General features: G+C 39.2%; 1 protein-coding gene across 1 annotated transcript in view; it reads left to right on the top strand.

The window, feature by feature from the left end:
• The window catches only part of ano3 (anoctamin 3), a 521,252-nt gene that overhangs the window by 320,928 nt on the left and 185,691 nt on the right, over positions 1-14,633 (top strand). The window contains exons 3-5 of the mRNA XM_059976011.1: positions 3,720-3,833; positions 5,569-5,696; positions 14,051-14,209. Of these exons, the coding sequence (XP_059831994.1) occupies positions 3,720-3,833; positions 5,569-5,696; positions 14,051-14,209 (401 nt within the window). The remainder of the gene's footprint in view (positions 1-3,719; positions 3,834-5,568; positions 5,697-14,050; positions 14,210-14,633) is intronic.

Raw genomic sequence — 14,633 nt, 5'->3', positions numbered from 1 at the left:
TAAATGTGTTTCTTGTAAAAAAGCTATATCTCCTTTCATTTTCTTAATATATGTTAAAATTCTTCTTCTTTTCTCAGGTCCATTAATTCCATTAACATTAAAACTTTAAAAATTAAGTAAATTAATCATTCATAGTACCTTGGGAATTCTTTAAAATTCTCCATGTTGCAATGAGTCTTTCCCCAATCATCCAGGCAAAGAAGAAGAAAAATAGAAAAAAGATAACTAATATACAAGAAAAAAAACAAAATACCCCCCCACTAATGTTGCGAATATAAAGAACACAACATTACCCCCCCATTTTACGGGTCATGGCAATCGCCATGATTGTACATGTGAAACTCGCAGCTATCGATCAGGAGCTCCCCCGCAAAAAAGAAGAATATATTAATAAAGAAAAGAAAAAAAATAATAATAATTAATGTCTCTACTCTCAATTAATACTCCTTGACTGATTTTTTTTCGTATAAATGTCCATCAGGTCCAACCTTGTTTCAGTTTTCATCATTAGTCCATTTCATTTCTATAATTCTTTAGTCCTCTTCATGAACATCAGGTAATTCTTGTACAACTTCCTCCGCTTTCCGGTAGTCAATGAAGAATCTTCTTTCTCCATTATCCAGGAAGGTTATCAATTTTGCTGGGTAGCTCAATAAAAATTTATAGCCCTTTTCTCATAAAGATTTTTTCACTGGATTAAATTCCTTCTGCCTCTTCAACAGATCGTAGCTTATGTCTGGATAAAAAAAGAACTCTTTTCCCTTCTATTATCAATGGCCCATTGCTCTTTTTAACACCTTGAGTAGCTGCCTTCAAGATCATTTCTTTATCTTGGTACCTTAAACATTTTATCAAAATTGATCTCGGATTTTGATCTTGTTGAGGTCGTGGTCTTAAAGCTCTGTGTGCTCTTTCAATTTCAATTACTTGACTTCCTTCTTTCATTTCCAAAATTTTCAGAATCCATTCTTGAAAGAATTTTATTGGATTTTCTCCCTCTGTACCTTCCATAAGACCAACAATTCTAATATTATTTTGTCTACTAGAGTTCTCAAGCGCATCCATTTTTTCCAACATCCGTTTTCTTTCTGTTGTCCAGGCAAGATTATTGTATTCTATCTTATCTATTCTTTCCGTGTTTTCTTCTATTTTTACTTCCCAGTCAGAACAATCTGGAGCTGAACATGCTCAAGACAAAGGAGATGATAGTGGATTTCAGGAGTCATCCCCCCGTTATGTCCCCCTTCACAGTCCTCGGCAGCCCTGTGTCCACCGTGGAGATTCCTGGGAATCACCATCTCTCAGGATCTGAAGTGGGAGCAGAACATCAGCTCCATCCTGAAAAAGGCCCAGCAGCGGATGTACTTCCTGCGGCTCTTGATGAAATATGGTCTGCCTCAGGAATTGCTGCAGCAGTTCTACACTGCAGTCATTGAGTCTGTCCTGTGCACCTCCATCACTGTGTGGTTTGGAGTCGCCACCAAGCAGGATAGAACCAGACTACAGTGCACAGTGAGGACTGCCAAGCGCTTCATTGGAGCCTCTCTGCCCTCTATTGTGGACCTGTACTCTTCCAGGTTGAAGAAGAGGGCGGGGAACATCATAAAGGACTCCTCCCATCCTGTGCACGGACTGTTTGAACTGCTTCCGTCTGGTAGGCGCTTCAGATCCCTCCAGACTAAGACTAATAGGCACTGGAGAAGTTTATTCCCTACTGCGGTCACTTTGCTGAATAGTTAACTGCCGGTTAACTGTCGGCTAACTATTACTTGGATTGCACTTCTTGTATGTATAATCTATATTTTCATTTATATTTATCATTATTATTGTTATGAGCAGAGAGACAACATCTGCTGGAAGTAAATTTCTTGTATGTGCACAGGTACTTGGCCATTAAAGTCTGATTCTGATTCTGATTCTGATTAACTTTATTATCTATCTTCTTTTGTTCTTCCACCACAATATCAAGTGTATTCTGCATGCTTCTTATATCTGTTCTTATCGCTTTAAATTCATTCGCCACATCTGTTCTTATAACTTTTAATTCATTCATTATATATATCAGGATATATTTTATGTCTCCTTTAATCTCTTCCTTCTTTTCTTCTTTTTCTTCTGGATTTCCCAAAGAGTCTGTTTCAACTGACTCACTTTCAATTTCACTTCCAACCGTAGTTGAAGTTTGTAGTTTTGTTAATATCTGTTCATGCATACATGCGTTGTTCTTGCCATTTCTTCTTAAAGACCGCCGACATTGCTGCAACTTCTTTTTCCGCATCATCAGAAATGCCATGCACTTCGTTGGGAGAAGATCCAACTTGAGTCCGAGGCTTCGCCAAGACGGTTAGGCCTTTTTCCCCGCCGATTTGCGCTGTCTTCGAAGTAGTAGCTTTCTTCTGTTTCAGTTTAGGAGCCATATCAAAAGATAATCCTGAGTTACTTATAAATAGTTTCTAATAGATATTTGTTAACTCTTCTTCATTTAAACCCTATTTCATTACTTTTTGCAAGGGAGCTGGAATCCCAACGTCTTGACCCTACGTCATCACGTGACGTCCCCCTCTTTTTTTCTTGTCATTATTCTATAAACGATACAGTACAACAACTATTTACATAACATTTACTTTGTATTAGATATTATAAGTAATCCAGAGATGATTTAAAGTATACAGAAGGATGTGCATAGGTTACCGTGGATCGGGATTGAAAACAATGAAAGTTGTCTCTCCAGCACTCATTGTTTGTGCATGTACAGAGTTTTTTTTTTCTTGTCATTATTCCCTAAACAATACAGTATAACAACTATTTACATAGCATTTACTTTGTCTTAGGTGTTATAAGTAAGTCGGAACAGGTACATCCGGTATTATTTAGCGTCAGTTAGTCAAACGTTTGTCCTAGTATATAGCATATATTTTACCTTTCTATGCATATAAAACACTTAAGAAACAAGTGTATTTCAATAATTAAACCACTGTGTTGCTTAGTACGAATTGTAGCTTTCATCAGGGCAGGGCCTTTCACATGCTCCATTATTCTCACTTTATCCTTTAAAATTGTTCCGATCGTTGACCGACTGTAGCCAAAAGCTTTTTCAATGACTGATGGTGTTTCACCTTTTTCCAATCACTTTATTATTTCCACTTTATTTTCAATTGCGATCATTTTCCGTCAAGGGAACAGAAACACTACGGGCTATGGGTCCCGAGCTCCGTCAGGTCCCAAAGTCCTCCGCACTGAGACAGGTATCCGTTTTGTGGTATCCGCGGGGGGGGGTTCCGGAACCAATCCCCCGCGGATAAGGAGAGTCGACTGTATTTAGATTATAGAAGTGAATATCCGTTTTGTGGTATCCGCGGGGGGGGGGGGGGGTGGGTTCCGGAACCAATCCCCCGCGGATAAGGAGAGTCGACTGTATTTAGATTATAGAAGTGAATATCCGTTTTGTGGTATCCGCGGGGGGGGGGGGGGGGGAGTGTTCCGGAACCAATCCCCCGCGGATAAGGAGAGTCGACTGTATTTAGATTATAGTGAATATATCCTTTACCTGTAGAATTGGGTTTTTGCTTCCCCTGACATCTCTAGTTTTAAGCTTCTTCGGTAGGAGTCTCCATCATTTTTGTTCTTTTCTTTAACCAAAATGATTCATGAATTTGCATCTGCTTTCCAGCTCTTTCTCTACATTTGTAAACCAGCTTGTTTTTCTTCTAATTTTGCAGATATGACTCCAAAGTCTGGTTCAGGTGATAACGCTTTGGTTTACAGTTCCTCGGAGCAGTCCCAATCCAGACTTTGGCCGCAAGAATCTGTTGTTGAATGCATTGTTCCCTTAGGTAATCTCTGCTTTAAATTACTCAACTTGGTGATTACAAATAGTATTGAGAGAGTTACACGAAATAACTGAAAGTTCTCAACAGGTAAAGTCAGTGTTTCTGTTGCACTTTACAGTATTGAAATAAGCAGACCGTGGCAAATTCAGACTGCTGTCTCCCAACGCCTAATGTTAGCTGCTTTATAGTTCAATCCAGTTTTGATTTTGAATTAGAAACCTAATGAAAATGAATAGTTTGCAAACTAATTTAATTTAAAAGGATCATTACACCTAATTGAGTAATCATAATTAAAAAAAAACCTAGATAATGTCTGCAAACAGGCAAATCTATGTAGTTCAAGACTGTTCTTTTTGCACAACTTATTATATGAGGGGTGGATGATAAGTTCATGGTGTAGGTTAGAAGGAGTCAATTTTAGAAAACCTAGCACATATATTTTTCAACATAGTCCCCTCCTACATTTACACTTAGTCCAGCAGTCATGGAGCATACAGATCTTGGACCTGCAGAAAGTATCCACAGCTGGGCGATTGATAATTTTGTGGCCTAAGGTAGAAGGAGATCAGTTCTACAGCTCTCTTTACATGCACATGCAGTTCAACTCTTTGAGTGATTATGTAGGAAGCTTGAAGTTGATAACTCATCTTCTTCTACCTTAGGCCACAAACTTATCAATCACTCCAATGAGTTATTAACTTCAAACTTTCTGCATAATCACTTAGAGTTGAACTGCATGTTCATGTAATGAGAGGTGTATAACTCATCTTCTACCATAGGCTACAAGCCTATCAATCACCCCTCGTGTGTGTGTGTGTGTGTGTGTGTGTGTGTGTGTGTATATAGTCTGTGTATGTACATGCATGTCTTGCTTCTGTACTACTGCTGCAAAGCAACAAATCTTGTCACAAACGTCAGTGATAATATACCTGATTCTGATTGGATTAGAAGGCAAATTTAATGCCACAAGCATATTCCAAGATGTGAAGGAGAAAAGGCCTTTGTGAGCCATGGTACGTTCAGTGCTTTAAGGCATAGTTATGATAATGTGAATGCACTGTCAAATAATTCTTCAACAGTAATCCAATGTAAATTGAAAATTTCCATCTGAGCTATGTATTTGGGATAGCCTTCAACACTACTAGCATCCTCAGAGCTACTTTTGCTTAACATAAGAATGTCTATAATTAATAGGGGATCTTCCAATGCACAGATTCCCAACCTTTTTATGCTAGGGACTAGTACCAGTAAACAAGAGGTCCGTGTACCTCAGGTAGGGAACCCCTGTATCAATTATCTGTCTTGTAGCAAGCTGCAGATGTAGAGGGTGTTTTGTACAGGCCACAGGTAACTGGCTAAGGGGACTATTTTAATTTTTCAATAGGTCATGAATTAAGTGTATATAGCACTCAGAAATCATTACAATTTATAAGCATGTTTTCATACTCAATGGTGTGTAAATGTGATGTGTATTTTGGCCAATTGTTTTATTAGGTTGGGGTATTTGCATATAAAAAATAAGTGTGCTCTCAAAGCTAATGACAGTCCATCAACAACAAATGTTGAGAGTAAGCAGAAAATGCATAGATTCCAGAAAAATAAGAATTAATTTCAGATCTGAATCTGAAGCAAGAGAGATTCCTGTGGCCATTTCTGTTTTTGCAACTGTGTGTAAAATGAGTTCCATTTTGATTGTCTCCACATCTTAATTGAGAACACTACTTGTGTCCTCTTCCAGATGAAGATAAAGAATGGAGTACAATAGAATCTGAACAAAGAACATATGATTCTCAGACTGATCATATCTTTCTCCTCCAGACCCCATCAAATCAAGATTATTTGGAAGTTTCTAATGACAAACAAAAGGTATTACTTTCATCAAATTCATATAATATTTTTCATAATTCTGTAGGTATTCCAACTGCAACAACACTGTTCTTCCTTTCTGTTTTTGCTGTAATAAACTTAAATCAAGCAAAGAATATTGATGTAGATTTTTACTTTTTTTCAACGAGTGGATTTTTCATCCTTGATTAAGTCTATCCAATTTGCATACTATTTGTTACTTCTTCCGTTTCATCTTTTGCAGCCATGTTACTAGATTTTGCCTTCTATTTTTGTTGCTCCATTGTGTGCCTTTCATAATCTTCATCGATTTGTACTTTGTCCCTTCAAAGTCTAGCAAAGATAAGAGGAATTTTGATTAAACCTACCAGCTAGTTGCCTATTTGATGACGAGATGTTGGCTGCTGCTTGAGAAATGCGCAAAAGAGTGCTGCATTATAACTCAACTGGATGAAGTAAAGCAAAGAAAAAAATGTTTGTGCTCCAGAGTTTTTGAAAAATAGTCATAGAATTTCAAAATTGTATTGATATTATGGCTTCTGTCACTCAGCTGTAGCCCAATGGGAAATTGGGAAATAGCCCCTTTACTCAGCAGTATGATATGTCTGGAATGAGAATTGTGCATATCAGTGTCCGCATGCCTGGTTTAGTACTCTTTGTAGAAACCCTAAACAGGGTTTATTTCATAGCCCATGTGTATCTGATTGAAGACCATCTCAATCCAAGAGCCTCATGTGGAGACACATGGGAGACATCCTGGCAAAACAAAATAATTGTGTTCAAAGCAAAAAGCAGCATATAAGCAAACATTCACGTAGAGTGAATAAAGTTTTTAGTTAAGCTACTGTGTTCTCAAAGCTGAGACAGCTTTGCAGAAGTGATTGAATAAATGACTGACTTGTACACTTGATGCAAATACATTATTGTGAACCAGCTGGTGATCAGGGTTTGGATTATCTTGCTAAGAGATGGTCTCCCTATTGAAGCTACCTACCAACAGGTAAGAAATTCTACTTCAAGGCCTTTTCAGTCACTATTACCTCCCTTTGATGGATCAATACAGCATGATTTTTCAGTGTGATAGTTGTCCTTTGTAGAGTAATGCTCTGTTGCACACAGTTATCATTGCCAATATAAAACAAAATAACTGGGCCCAGAACCCACATACTCTTTCAACTCAAAAATAATTTAATTTATTTGTGCACAAGAAGAACAGCATAGCCCTGTCACCCACACTGTTTTGAAGTCTGAACAAATAACCGCTATATTTATACCGAATTTGCTCATCATTTATGGATATTGACCATTTGATAAATTCCTTTCTTGCAAGATCTATAGCCATTCATAGTAGAGGTGTTAAAAGTCAATTAAAACTTCAAACTGATAACTGATGATATTTTGATGTTTGTAAAACTATTGTCCTTTAGATGTTGGGTGTGCTTCACATCCTTCCATCATTCCTATCTCATTTGTCTCTGGCACCCTTTACTCTGTAGAAGGAAACTATGTTCTTCTTGATTGATCACACTCTGCTGTAGTCCTTCTCACCTATCTACTGCAGAAAGCAACTTTGGGTCTGGCAGTCACTTCAAAGGTCTCCCTTATTTGAGTTTGACTACACACCACTGCAGTCATCTTCACCTGGATGTTGTCTTTAACCCTTACTTTACCACAACACACATACAGTTATCATAAATTAGATGCATAGGCTTCTCACCCAACTGATAGATCAAATTATCTACACCACTGGGGATCCGTGCTCACACCCTTGAAGAATGAATTTTATTCAAAATTAGGAAGTTACTTTGTTTCTTTGGTCATTGTGAAATTGCTTTGAGACAGGGCAACAGAGAGGCAATTGTGAATCTTGAGGAGGTGGGGGTAAGGAGCAGTCAGAAGGGGCTTTATCTCGCCTTCATTTTCAAGCATTGGCGACATGACCAGTTGACCAAAAGAAATTCAGTTAAGAAATTAAATAATCATTCATATGTTGTAGGTGATAAAAAACTTAACCCCAGCATTTTCAAATCTGTGGTATTATATTCTATTAAAGGATATGATGAAGTATAAATCCTTGACGGTAGATCCAAACACATGGGTAGATCATACTAACACACATATTAAAATGTGGGTAATATTTTCACATGTCTTATAAGCTATATAACCAGGTAAAATTAAGCGAGAACTGTTAACACTTTAGATTTCTATCATTTGCAATGTAATACAGCACCTACTTTTCCTAAGTAATTAATTGATCGTGAGTACGGTGGGATTTCCCTGAGTTTGTAAAATAAAAGGTTCTTTAAAAAATTAAGTTATTTGTTACTAAAATCAGCGAACACACGGGTCTCCTACTGTGACACAGACCCTCGATCCGCCTGTCTCCAGAGCCCCAAGATCTTAAGCTTCAGGATTCGAGCCGGACTCTCAGGCAGAACCCTTGTCGTGCCGAACAATGGCCAGTTTTGAAACCCTGAGAATGGGTCTCATTCCTGCAAAGAACCAAAGTCAGCGTGTAACTCCAGGTCATGGTCTTCAAAAAAACCCCGAAAAGAGAAAAATAAAGATATTGAAGATGGAAAAAGAGCTGTTTCCAAAGATGCAAGCAAAGGAGTCACTGTTTAGTGCCATCTACACCAATCCTACAGTAATCTTAATTCACTTTAAAAATCTCTCCACATTCTTATTAGTTCCCCTTTTCTCCCACAGTTTACTATGGCCAAATAACCTACCATCATACATGGTGCTGTGATGTGAGAGAAAACTGGAGCAATTAGAGGAAATGCCCATTCATGCTTAACATAGGGAGCACTCACAATGAGATTGAACTTGGTGCCCTGGCATTGTGAGGCAGTAGCTAATAGCTCTACTGTGTGCACCACCTTCATCACGTGTGTACATTCACTCACATGTTGTATCACTCATATGTAAAAATGGTTATAAGTGCAGGAGCAGACGCTAATGAGAAAGGCTGGCCCATTTTAAGACAATAAGACATAAGAGAAAACTTAGACCATTTGACCTATCATGTCTGCTCTGCAATTCCATCATGGCTGATTTTATTATCCTTCTCAACCCCATTTGCCTGCCTTCTCCCTTTGGTGCCTTACTAATCAAGAAACTATCAACCTCTACTTCAAATACATGTCTCGGCTTCCACAGCTGTCTGTAACAATGAATTCCTCAGATTCATCACCCTCTGGCTAATGAAATTGCTCCTCATCTCTGTTCCAAAGAAGTGTCCTACTATTTGGATTCTGTACCTCTGGTCCTGACACCTCCACTATAGGAGACATCTTCTCCAAGTCTGCCCTATCTTGGCCTTTCAGTATTCAATAGGTTTCAATGAGATCCCTTCTCATTATTCTGAACTACAGCAAGTACTGGGCCAGAGACTCAAACACTCCTTATACATTAACCCTTCCATTCCCAGAATAATTCTCGTGAACCACTTCTGGACCCTCTCCATTGTCAACGTATTCTTTTTTAAACAAGGAGCTGAAATTGCTCACAGTGCTCTAAGTGCAGCCGGACCAATGCCTTATGCAATCACAACATTATATCCATTATATTCTAGCCATCTCAACATTAGAGCATTTTCCTTCTTCATTGACTCAACCTGTGTTCGTATTAAAAGGATTTGGCCTTCAATGAGTTGCCATGAGGTCCAACAATGAAGAAAACTGTGGAATTGTTGAGGATGGTCCATTGCTTCTGATTTGAGGGATAAAATGTTTCTGTTTTGTTGTCATGGGTTAATGGGCAACACATGGTCCTTTGCCTTAGGTCCTTACCTCTGACAATGCAATTTCCCATCATCTGTCATTATTCATGTGGTACTCCCTGACATTTACCTTCCAAGATAAAGTAGTTGCATATCAGCCGGGAAAAGTAAATGAAGAGTTCCAAAAGCAAACACGAAGAAATCTGCAGATGCTGGAAATTCAAGGAACACACATAAAATGCTGGTGGAACGCAGCAGGTCATGCCGCATCTATAGGGAGAAGCGCTGTCGATGTTTCGGGCCGAGACCCTTCATCAGGACTAACTGAAAGGAAAGATAGTAAGAGGTTTGAAAGTAGGAGGGGGAGGGGGAAATGCGAAATGATAGGAGAAGTCCAGAGGGGGTGGGGTGAAGCTGAGATGTGGAAAGGTGATTGGCAAAAGGGATACTGAGCTGGAGAAGAGAAATGATCATGGGACGGGAGGCCTAGGAAGAAAGAAAGGGGGAGGGGAGAACCAGAGGGAGATGCAGAACAGGCAGTGATGGGCAGAGAGAGAGAAAAAAAAAGAGGAGGGGAAAAAACTAAAACTTCTCCCTAAGCCTCCCATACCATGATCCTTTCCCTTCTCCAGCTCTGTATCCCTTTTGCCAATCACCTTTCCAGCTCTCAGCTTTACCCCACCCCCTCCGGTTTTCTCCTATCATTTCGTATTTCCTTCTCCCCCTCCTACTTCCATATATCTTACTATTTTTCCTTTCAGTTAGTCTTGACAAAGGGTCTCGGCCCGAAACGTCGACAGTTCTTCTCCCTATAGAAGCTGCCTGGCCTGCTGTGTTCCACCAGCATTTTGTGTGTGTTGCTTGAAGAGTTCCAAATCAAATTCAACTTCAGGTTTATTGTCATTCAACCATTCATATGTATAGAGAGAAAAGAAATAATATTCCTCTGGGTCAAGGAGCAAAAAGTATAGAAAGGTGTCAGAAAAAGGCCAGTAACATCATGAAGGTTACCTACCCTGCTCGTGGACTGTTGGTCCCACTTCCATTAGGGAGGAGGCTTCCACCAGACTCAAAACTAATTACTTTCTCAAGCTGGAAGTCTTATCAACACCTCCACTACTAACCTAACCCTGCACATCCCCAACTACCACTATTCTGTCATTTCCTCTCAGTCACATTTATGTACAGACACTCATGAACCTAGCATCACATTATGGACATAAAATCTAACTATTTTGTATTTATATTTGTGTGCTTCTTGTAATCACTGTGTTCCTTACCTTAAGCCAAAACGTCGACTATACTCTTTTCCATAGATGCTGGCTGGCTTGCTGAGTTCCTCCAGCGTTTTGTGTGGGTAACGATTCTTTCATTCCCCTTTACAATTGTGTACTGGAAATTACATTGAACGATCTTGAAGTTTGGAAACACAGTACACTGAGTCACGCTCAGCACATATAGTTACAATCCGCACATTTAGTCACAAAATAATATCGACACAAGTCCCTAAGGGGCATGGCCGCAAGATTGACAGGTTGACATAAAGTGCAAGGAGTCTGTTTATATAAGACAGTATAATGTTACTGACACTATTACAATGTAACAAGCAACAGTATAATCATATAAACGATGAAAAGTGACCAGAGCAGGATGAGACTGTGTCCTTGTCTTGTGGAGTAGGGGTGGGAGGTGTGGCAGGGAATTCAGACAAGATGTAAATGTGTGCTGGGTGGCAGGAGGGTAATAAGAAGTCTAACAGCCTGGGGGGAAAGGCTGTTATTCAGCCTAACGGTTCTGGTTCTTATGCTGCAGTACCTTCTGCTTGATGGCAGGAGGTGAAATTGATTGTGGAAAGACGGGAGGAGTCTTTGACAATGCTAGAGGCACTACATCTACAGCACTTTTGATATATGTCCTGAATGGGGCTGAGGTGGTGGGAGTGGAATAATGTTTTCAGCTGTCATCACTATCAATCTGAGGTAATTCCCATACCAGGCAGTGATGTAGCTGGTCAGGACACTGGAATGGTGGGTGGGGAGGGGGAGCCTCGCTTGCCTCTGTTGTGGCAGTGCCGTGCTCTATTGACTGAAGAGGTGGTGGATGAGCACCACTCATCTGTTTTTCTGCTGTGGTGGGCAAATAGTTAACGTTTCTCACATGTCACACAGAGGACCATATCCAATCCATATTCATGTATACATGTTCTCATTTATGTATTTAAGGAAATTAATTCCCTGTGCCCTGAATATAACTGGGTTGGATTCCCAACGTAGTTCATGTGTCCGTGCACCAATAATATCTAAAGCAACCATTAAAAAGGTGAAATTTGATGCACCGCGAATCAAAAACCAAATTGTAAGAGATTTCAAAATGACACCGACCAAATCTTCTACTTCATTTGGTAGTTACAAGTCAAATGTCCACTTCAGTGGGAAACAGTTGATGAGGGTGGTCTCGTGTAACAAAGGTAGAATTGTTCTGGAACAAAGCTGGAAAGAAGAGCAGATGCAATGTGCTGTTGTTTGAATCACTGAGGCTATGTGAAGCTTACAGTTGCAGTTGCATCTCATATGATAGCAGTGGTGTTAATAAAAAGATTACAGAATGATAAATTCTACCTCGTGTGTCCTCAGATATTATCTAATAATTTAGGTACTTGTGTTGTTAAACCTTGTCAGTATACCAGAGTGGATAAGGAGGGAGTAGATTTGATAGTAAACCTTCCAAAACCGTGTTATTAGCCATCAAATGATCATAAGAGATAGGAGAAGAATTAGGCCCATTGAATCGGATGCATCGTTCTATCATGGCTCTTTTATTAACCCCCTAAACCCCATTCTTCTGTCTTTGCCCTGTAATTTTTGACACCCTTATTAATCAAGAACCTATCAACCTCCGCTTTAAATATACCCAATCACTGGCCTACACAGCTATCTGCAGCAATGACTTCCACAGATTCACCACCTTCTGGCTGAAGAAATTCTTCCTCATCTCTGCTCTGAAGGGACTGTGATGCTGTTAACTGTCCCAGCCTCACAACAGCCATGGAAAGGTTAATATAGAAAGGCGCAGCAAGGTTCACGCATTTTATAAACAAAAAAATTAAAGGAAATGAAGGAGAAAAATGTGTTAAGTTGTGAGAGTGATTTGCCTTTACATAAATGGTCAATCAGTGGCTAGGTAATGAGAACATTTTTAGGTGGATGGTAATTTAAAAAATGAATTGGATTATTTGGCAAGTGTAAGGTATCTCCACAAAAGGTAAATGACAAAATAATCAAAGGGGAATTGATGGACTTGTAGAGGGCTGCAGAGGAATATGTGGAGTTTGCATGATGTGGTGATCGGATCAATGGATTGCTCTTCTGCAAGCAGAATGGATGCAGATGGCCTTCTGTGTCATTAAGTAGCAAAAGGTCACAAAGTCGTACTCTTACTCTGCAGAGAAGGAGATCCACTCACAGGTCTGTGCCAGCTACCAGTGCAGCAGTTCTGTCATTCCAATTAACATTCTCACAGAATGTGTAGCGCCAAGCTGACAAGCTAAAGAATCACAGCAAAAAACCCATCTTGCTTGTATCAGCTCTTTGAAGCAAAAACCTGAGTGATACCCGTTCCCTCTTCTTTTCTCACAGTTTTCCAATGAAGTATTTATCAAAGTTGCAATTGAATCTACCTCCATCATCGTTTCAGTCAGTGCATTCCAGCTCATTACAACTTGGTGATTTAAAGATAAATCTGGTTGGAATGAAATAAATTAGATCATGGTTAAATAATTTTCATCTTTGCTTTGGCAATTTGTTTGATGGATTTTCTCATTTTGATGACCTATGAAGGCAAAATGCAGATCAAAATTAATTTTTATAAGAAGGCAACAAATAAGAAGATAGCAACCACCCGACAAATATGACTGAGACCATGGCAGTTCTGTAGGTGTCAGTTTTTCCTGTTGGTATATTTAGACAGAATTCAACCATCATCAAGGGACCCTCAGCATCTAGGCCATGCTCTCTTCTCACTGTTGCCATCACAAATGAGGTTCATGAGCCTCAGGTCCCACAACACAAAGTTTGGAACACTTCCTCAAGCTTCAGGCTCCTGAACCAGAGGTGATAATTTTACTCACCCCAGTAATGAAATGATTCCACAGCCACTTATTTTCAACAACTTTACAACTTACGTTCTCATATAATTTATTACTTATTTATTGTTACTGCTTTTTATATTTGCACAATTTGTCATCTTTTGCACGTTGGTTGTTTGTCCATCTTTGTGTGTGGTTTTTCATTGATTCTTTTGTGATTCTTTGAATCTGCTGTAAATGCCCTCAAGAAAATGGATCTCAGGGTAGTATGTATTGGCATTTAAGTACCTTGGTTGTTTTGAAATTTAAACTTAAACTTTGAATTGTAAGAAAATGTAAAATACATCTCTATAGTGTCAAAGATGTTAAGCTTACTCTACTTTTTATCACATCAATGTTTAAACTCCTTGCCTAATAGCAAAATTATTCTAACTGTTAACAATGAAAAAAAAATCTTTTGTGAATTATCAAGGGGGTTACAAGTGTCCACAACATTCTGTTTGCAGTTGTTAATTTGGGTTGTTCTTAGTGTTATTTGACAGTAGGAATCTTGTTTCCTTTGTCCAGCATAAAGACCACTTGGTGTTGGAAGACAGTCTGTTCTTCAAAGATGGAAAGAAAAGGATTGACTATATTTTGGTCTACAAAAAATCAGATATGCATGTAGAGAAAAGAAGCACATTTGAAAAGAATCTGCGGGCAGAAGGACTGCAACTTGAAAGAGAGGTTGGAACAAAAGTTTGACTATTAATATCCATGTTTATTGTCAAAGGTGTTTAATGTCTTGGAAAGTTACAATAGACAGTAGGTGCAGGAATAGGCTATTCAGCCCTTTTTGAGCCAGCACCACCATTCAATGTGATCATGGCTGATCATCCACAATCAGTACCCTGTTCCTGCCTTCTCCCCATATCCCTTAACTCTGCTATCTTTAAGTTCTATCTTAACTCTTTCTGAAAGCATCCAGAGAATTGGCCTCCACTGCCTTCTGAGACAGAGCATTCCACAGATCCACAACTCTCTGGGTGAAAAAGTTTTTCCTGAACTCTGTTCTAAATGGCCTACCCCTTATTCTTAAACTATGGTCTCTGGTTCTGGACTCCCCCAATATCGGGAACATGTTTCCTGCCTCTAGCTTGTCCAATCCCTT

This window comes from Hypanus sabinus, chromosome 7, assembly GCF_030144855.1.
Source record: "Hypanus sabinus isolate sHypSab1 chromosome 7, sHypSab1.hap1, whole genome shotgun sequence".
NCBI lineage: Eukaryota > Metazoa > Chordata > Chondrichthyes > Myliobatiformes > Dasyatidae > Hypanus > Hypanus sabinus.
Note: the sequence above shows the minus strand (reverse complement) of the source record. Positions and strands in the feature narration are given on the sequence as shown.